Source organism: Mus pahari, chromosome 4 (assembly GCF_900095145.1).
Source record: "Mus pahari chromosome 4, PAHARI_EIJ_v1.1, whole genome shotgun sequence".
Taxonomy (NCBI): domain Eukaryota; kingdom Metazoa; phylum Chordata; class Mammalia; order Rodentia; family Muridae; genus Mus; species Mus pahari.
This window is the reverse complement of record NC_034593.1, coordinates 115797800-115805529: the sequence shown is the minus strand read 5'-3', so window position 1 is coordinate 115805529 and position 7730 is coordinate 115797800. Positions and strand designations below refer to the sequence as shown.

The following is a 7730-nucleotide window of genomic DNA, read 5'->3' as shown; positions in this document are numbered from 1 at the left end:
GGAGGAGGAGGAGGAGGAGGAGGAGGAGGAGGAAGAGGAGGAGGAGGAGGAGAGATAAAGGCAGGGATTTTCTCTACTAATGAAGACTTAGGACAGCAGGATAAATTTAACTAGAGACTATCATTTCCATACTAGTGAAGGAATTGATGGTTAATGAGCCAAGAAACCATCACTGTGAAAGAGTAGAGTAGTTGTGCTGTCATTATTAAGCACTGAATGATCCATGAATGCTGATGTACAGAGAAGGGAAGGGAAGGGAGAGGCAGAGGGAAGCGGGTAGAGGAAGAGGGAGAGGGAGAGACAGACATACAGACACACAGGACATGTTCTATGCTTAAATGTTATTTTTTTTATGCAATGCTGTATAGATCTTTAGATAGAAACCAAAGTATAACCCAGATATCAAGCCATGTAGACAAATACCATAGCTAAAACCCAGCATAGACCAGAAGTAAAAGTTTAGGCCTATTTTACTGAGAGTTATGTAAATTGTTTAGTTAGTGTTCCATCACTCCCAGGAAATAGGAGAAAAATGACTCACACATAGACCAGGGTTGTTTGGCTTCACAGTTTTGAAAGTTTTGACCCACAGTACATCGGATCTACCGCTCAGGGTCTCTAGTGGGCATGCTCACTAGCAACTATGGATATCAACTGTTCCACCCTTGGCCAGAAGAAAAAAAAAAAAAGGTGAGGGTGGCTCCCACCATCTTTCTTGGGGACACAACTCCAATACCAGGACCGCCTCCCACTAAGCCCTACCTCCAGAAAGTGTTCTAGCACTTTCTAGTACCCTACCTGGGAACCAGACCTTTTCCACGTAAGCTTTGGGGTCAGGAGAAAGTTTCAACATGCAGACTAGAGCCTGCAGAGCCCTTGCTGGGAAGGTTTACTGAGCAGAGAGCACTTTCAATGAGAATACATCTTTTCTTACTGTTGACAAGAGAGAAATTCTGAGATGGTTTTATTTTTTATTGTGTGCATATGTGGTGTGTGTGTGTGTGTGTGTGTGCGCGCGCACACGCGCAGGCAGTGGATCTCCAGCTGTAGTTACAGGCTGTTGTGAGCTGCCTAATGTGGTAATGGGAACCAAGCCTGGGCCCTCTGCAAGATCAGAACATGCTCTAACTTCTAGGCCATCTACCTCTCAGCCCTGTTATGTCCCGAATTTAATTAAAAGGACTCAAGGAAGGACAGAAAGGTAGCAAAGGGGCTTCACTAGTCTACAACCTCAGGCCAGGAGGAACAAAAGTCATTCTGTATTTTTTTTTCTTTAAAACCTTAATTAAAAATCCTGTCACCAGTGCTAGGTGACACTGTATCTCACTTATGACCCAACCCAGCAGGAGCATGGGTTTCTTCTCCCACGGGGTGAGGGTTTGTTCTCCACCTCGTACTTTCCCACTTTTCCTTTATAACTAACATGAAGGCACTGTGTGAATAGCCTTGCTTCCCAAGGTCTTCATTATAGAAAATTGTCTTAGATCGTGTCCCACTGAACACTCTGCATTCCTTACCCAGACTTCCTGGTGAGAGGGGGTGAACTTGGCCAAAGCATTGGTCCTTTCTCTTGCTGGCTAGCAACTATAACTGCTACTGAGATCCTCAAAGATGCTCTCCGAGCTTGGGTTGAACTCTTTCCGTGTATTGAGTTGCATCCTGCTTAGTTCAGCAACTACTGCAATCCTGACTGCATCTATGGTACTGGCAAGCATGATTATCAAGTAATTGACATCTGTCGGACTCCTCTAGCTTTCTTAAGACTAAAAGATAGGGGCTCAGTTGATCTGCACCTGGCTTTCCTGTATTCACCTAAGCTCAGCTCCTAGGCCCAGGTCTTGTAAATGTGACTTCTTTGAGTCTCCAGGTTTCCCTGTTATAAATGGGATTGATAATGCAATCTGCCTGGGGGAGCGGGGATTGCTATGGTAACTGGACAAATTATTCACAGAATGTATTTAGTGCTATGTTGGATGCCTAGTTCAGTACATCAAGGGTTAAGCTCCCAGGGACTAAGCCACCAACCAAGGAGCACACATGGCTCCAGCTGCATATGTAGTAGAGGATGGCCTTGTCGGGTACCAATGGGAGAAGAGGTCCTTGGCCCGCTGAAGGCTTGATAGATGCCCCAGTGTAGGGGAATCGAGGGCGGGGAGGCAGGAGTGGGTGGGTGAGTGGAGGAACACCCTCACAGATGCAGGGGGGGAGGGGATAAGGGGTTTCCGGGAGGCAGGAAACCGGGTAAGGGGGTAAGGGGATAACACTTGAGCCTTAGAGTGTGGTTATGAAGCAAGCAGTGCGTGTGTGGAGCTTGTTGAGGTCAGAAATCACTTCCAGTGTTTTCCAGGCTTCCTGAGGGAGTAAAACTGCCTAGAAAAGACCCTCGTGGATTCCCTTCAGAACACACAGAAACTGTTTGGTGATATCCTCACTCACACTGACATAGTGATTCTCAGCCTACTAACGCTACTTTCATATAGTTTATGTCGCAGTGATTCCCCAACCACAAAATTATTTTCATTGCTACTTCCTAACTGTAATTTTGTCACTATTATGAATCGTCTTAGTTAGGGTTTTACAGCTGTGAACAGACACCATGATAAAAGCATCTCTTAAAAAAAGAACATTTAATGGGGGCTGGCTTACAGGCTCAGAGGTTCAGTCCATTATCATCAAGGCAGGAGCATGGCAGCATCCAGGCAGGCATGGTGAAGGAGGAGCTGAGAGTTCTACAGCTTCATCTGGAGGCTGCTACCAGAATACTGGCTTCCAGGCAGCAAAGGTGAGGGTTTTAAAGCCCACACCCACAGTGATATACTTACTCCAACAAGGCCACACCCTCTAATAGTGCCACTCCCTGGGCCAAGCTTATACAAACCATCGCATGAATCATAATGAATCTGTGTTTTATGATGATCTTAGCTGACCCCTGTGAAAGAATTGTTTGAAACCCCCCCAAAAGGGGTCATGACTCACAGGTTGAGAAATGTTGCCCTAATAGATGACAGTGTTTTCTGTAGAAATTCACCTTGTTTATTTTTATTTGTCTTTATCTTTTTTTTTTTTCAAGAGAGTCTCTAATCCATGTCAACCTCTAACTTAGCATATAGCCAAAGGTGACATTGAACGTTGGCGACCACATCTGGTTTATGCAGAGCAGAGATTCAAACCCAGTGCTTCACGTGTGCTAAGCAAACATGCTAGCGACTGAGCTCCAACCTTTGTTTTCACTTCTCTCTCTTATTCCACTTCCAAGTCATAACTGTTTTCCCCCCTTTGTTTATAAACACTTATATGTGATTTATACTAACAGGACAATGAAAATCAAATTTACATCTTGGTCTAATATAGTGTCTCTTAATTAAAATACATGTAATAAGGGTGGGTGCGACAGCACATATCAGTAATCGAAACACTTAGGAAGTTGAAGTGAAAGGGAAGATCAGGAATTCAAGCCAGCTTATGTCAAATACATGCGTACTGTCTGCCCAGACTCTTGTCTGTTGTACCAGCTCCTGCCACAGACCAACCGGGGCAGGATAATTCCATCCTCATTAGGAAGGCTTCTTTCTGCAGTAAAGGTCCGTTGAAATGAATGCCAAGTCAACGTGCTCAGCCCTAAAAATGGGGCAGCTACCACCAAACTCAGGGATCACTTCAGAAGAAGTATTACAGGAGCCAGAGGCAGTGGACATCTGCCGTGAAATAGTATGTGCTGTTGCACGTATGAGCTCACAGCAGCGGCGACTGCGTACGCAGTACCTGCACGTGATCAGGCTAGCTGTTATCTTAGCACGAATGGGGAGGTGCGTCATGAAGTTCCATCACTAGCTGGCCATGCTCCAGTGCATTGTCCTGCTCCCGAGCACACTAAGTGGACGACAGACTTGGAGGTTTAGAGAGGAGAAGGAAGAGTGGGGAGGGGGAGAAATTGGAGGAGGGTGAGGGGGTGGGTTCGATCAAAACACATTATATGCATATATAAAATTCTCTCTGTCTGTCTGTCTGTCTGTCTCTCTCTCTCTTTCTCTCTCTGTGTGTGTGTGTGTGTGTGTGTGTGTGTGTGTGTAAACGCATCCAATAAATGAAGGTAGGTGTTACAAACTGTGTATGAAAAGCTCTCACTGATATAATGATGCCTAAAACTAAGAAGGCCAGGAATGGTACAGCCTGATATGAGTGATCTCATTAATAAGCGACAGAGAGGGAAACAGTCCAGGCAAGACGGAGAATCAATTCTTGTCCATGTATGCATAAAAGGGGCACACACCTGCTCAGAAGGGATCTTACCTAAATTATCATCAGGGAGAAGGGAAATCAGAGGAGTCAGTGGGGAGAACAGAAATAAATCTGATAAGGAGTTGGGTAATGGTATACTTTAAGTCTATGCCTCACTTCTGTATTGTTTTCATTTAAAAAGCAATGCGTTAGACTTAAGAGGAAAATCCTATGAAGACGATTATTTTATCAAGCATGTTGAACTTTTTCCCTGGTTGTTGTTTCCTTCTTAGGATTTTATCGCTTACTAACGTATGCTACAAGCTCGGTTGTTGTTTTCATGGGAAGTACCTAGATGGTTAGGCTTGGTGCAGGGCAGCCTTCTTTGGGGGCCTGCGGTGTTGTCTGGTTCATTATGTCCTGTGATCACTTCTGCAGGCGGCCTTGAGAGCCTCCATCCTTGTCCGGGATTGCGCTGCTGCCTCCGCTATTGTCTTCTTGATGGACCGGTTCCTGTATGGACTCGACGTCTCGGGAAAACTCCTGCAGGTCGCCAAAGGCTTGCACAGGCTGCAGCCCGCGACGCCCATCGCCCCGCAGGTGGTCATCCGCCAAGCCCGGGTCTCCGTCAACTCAGGTGGGCTCCATCGCTTGGCGCTGGCTGGTCCCCAGCCCGCCTGCTCCCGGTTACTTGACCTCTACGGGCGCCCAGGGGCGCCTGCGGGCACCGGCGGGTGCCACCTCTGCCGCCCCAGCCCGCGCTGCCCCTGCACCCGCCTCTCGGCAGGCACAAAGGCCTGGCGTAAAGGGTTTCAGAGCCAAAAGCAGTAGAGAAAATTGTGAAAGGGTGTGGAAAATACTAATTGGAGCCTTTGTCTGCTAACAAATCTGTCCCGCTGCTTTCAAACAGGGGCATCTGAATTGCTATACTTCTGACCAAGAGCCTTTAAAAAGCAGATTAGAAATCGACTCCTTTCTCTTAGCGCTCCTGTCTCCTTTCTGTAGGGCCACTTGACTAAGCCAACAATGGAGCTGACAGCCCACTGAAGCAATTTGAGGGGTTTTCATCATTGAGAACACCGGTACAGTACCTGATTAGGGCTGAAAGTATCTTTTTTTCCCCCTGTCACTTTGAATGAAATGAAAACTGAGGCTGACAGGCCAACTTACGCTGTAGAAGGGGAGTATGGGTAGGGTGGGGGCTGGGTGTGCGGCAGCACAGCCCGCTCCCACACAGGTCTGCAATTGTTTGAATTACTTATAATCTGTACATTTAGAAATACTGGAGTAGGAAAACAGAAATCGAATCACCCCACTCAAAAATGACCATCCCCCACCCTCCCACCCCCCACCTTTTTTTTTCCTTAATTTCAGCTATTACTATTATTTTAGTACTCTGATCTGTAAGAGGCTAAAGTTTCTTTATTTCATTTCTTTTGAACGGGAGCTGCAGTAACTATACTATATTTAGCTACGCAGTAATTAAATGGGACAACTGTCTGGTGCAGAAGGGACAGAGATAAGATAGCACCGGAGTAAGTGGGCCTGTGGAGATGGTCATTTTGAAGGCCCAGGTTCAGCTCCATGTAGAGCCACGTGCCTGGCATAGGTAAAGCCCGGAGTCAAGTCCACTCTGGTGAGTTCTAACTGCATGGAAATTGTGCTTGTGTCTCGTTCTTGACTTTCCCAGAGTAACTCTATAGAAAGCTGCACATTGGGAAAACGTCTACTTCCAGATGTCTCTGGGGCATTAAGTGTTTGGTGCATGAGGGAAACCTACCAATCAATGTGGTTTCTGGTGGTGTCCAAGGACAGTGGCCTGTGAAGAGCTTGCTCTGGGGGGGGGGGACAAGTGGGAGATGCTACATGTAACAGCAGAGTTCTAGTGTTGGCTCCCATCAAGTTGCCCTTGCAAGAGAGCCATAGCTCATTTTTTTTGTGCACACAGATGTGCTGTGATATAGTATGAAAACAGAGGTCAGAGGTCAGATGATAGGCAGGGGTGTCCACAGCTTTGTCTTTTTTTAATGTTTTTATATTTTTATTTATTTTTTTAATTTTTATTCTTTCCATATGTTACATCCAGAGCCCCCCCCCCACACACACACACATGTACACATTCCAAAATACATTCAAGATATGAAAATAGCAGGTGTCAGGGAGACAAGTGAAAACTCCCAGGGTCTGCTGCTCAGCTCACACTGAGACAGGAAGCAAACATTTCAAGCCACCGTGGCAAAGAAAGTCACAGACTTCTGGTTCCGTAAAGATGGAGGACTGGGCCAGTACAGAACCGTCCCCCATCACAAACATGTAAATACTGGGAAGTAGAGATTTCTAAGTGCCTGTGATATAGTGGGCGTTCAGGGTCAGAACCCTAGATTATGGCCCACAATATATATTCAAAGGCGTTTATGTTTCCACACATACGTAGTCCTAAGGAAAGGGATCGTGGTTTGGATCCTTGCCTGAAAGCCAAAGACTGGACCCTGAGTCACCCAGGTAAAAAAAAAAAAAAAACAGATGCAGAAAGGTGGAATCCCTAAGGCTTTGCACAGGCTGTGAAAGGAGACAGGGTGGCTCTCCCAGACACTGTGGAAAACTTTCAAGGAAGGTTGCTCTCTGCGCAAGCTCTGTGCTAGAGACAAAACACACAAACTTTCCAGAATAAATAAAAATCCAAGTCTATGCTGAATGCAAGAGAGGAATTTGAATTTATCTGAACCACAAAGCTAGAAATCTCCACCAGAGATCATGATGATGATGAGATGATGATGATGATGATGATGATGATGATGATGATGATGATGACAATGAGATGGCTCAAAAATGAGGCCCATACTTCTGAGATCCATGAGAAAAGTAAGTATAAACTGTGCTGTGGAGGAACAGCCACACGTCAGGGCAGGAGAAACCCACAGTAAAGTAGCCTTGGTGGATGATAACTTTTTATTAAAATTCACAAGGAGAAAAAGAAAGAAAAAAAGTAAGAGAAAGAGGGGGGAGGGTGGGAGGGAGGGAGGGTATTGTGAGGGATCACTATATATAATAAGGAGGGAAAATAAGGTTCAGAAATGTAAGAAACATACAGAATAAGGAGAAAGACTCAGTCTTATAATTAGTATGCTCAAAAGAGTATGGTGTAACAACAAAAGGAAATGAATTTACTAATTTGAAGAAAAAAAAACTAACTAAATCAGGCATATGTACTGACTGAGTCAGCCAGTAGTACTATATACTTAAAGGTAGAAGGATCAGTTTATTGTCCATTTGGGCTATGAGACCCTGTCTCAAAAACAAACAAGCAAACAAACAAACAAAAAATAGCTGCTGAATTTATAGGTCAACATAGTAATCAGCAATTAGTTACAGGGGGAGAATAACCCACAAACAAGCAGGTCACCCATGTACTGTTGGTTTTTTATTTGCTCCCTAAAATAAAAAAATTTAAATCTCTTCTCTCTCCTCTTCCCTTTCTCTTTGTCTTCTCTCCTCTCTCCTTTCCCTTGGTC

The 7730-nt window shown here is 45.2% G+C and overlaps 1 protein-coding gene across 1 annotated transcript in view; it reads left to right on the top strand.

Moving 5' to 3' along the window:
- The window catches only part of Alpk1 (alpha kinase 1), a 102517-nt gene that overhangs the window by 72733 nt on the left and 22054 nt on the right, over positions 1–7730 (top strand). The window contains exon 4 of the mRNA XM_021196720.2: positions 4657–4855. Coding sequence (XP_021052379.1) covers positions 4657–4855 — 199 coding nt within the window. The remainder of the gene's footprint in view (positions 1–4656; positions 4856–7730) is intronic.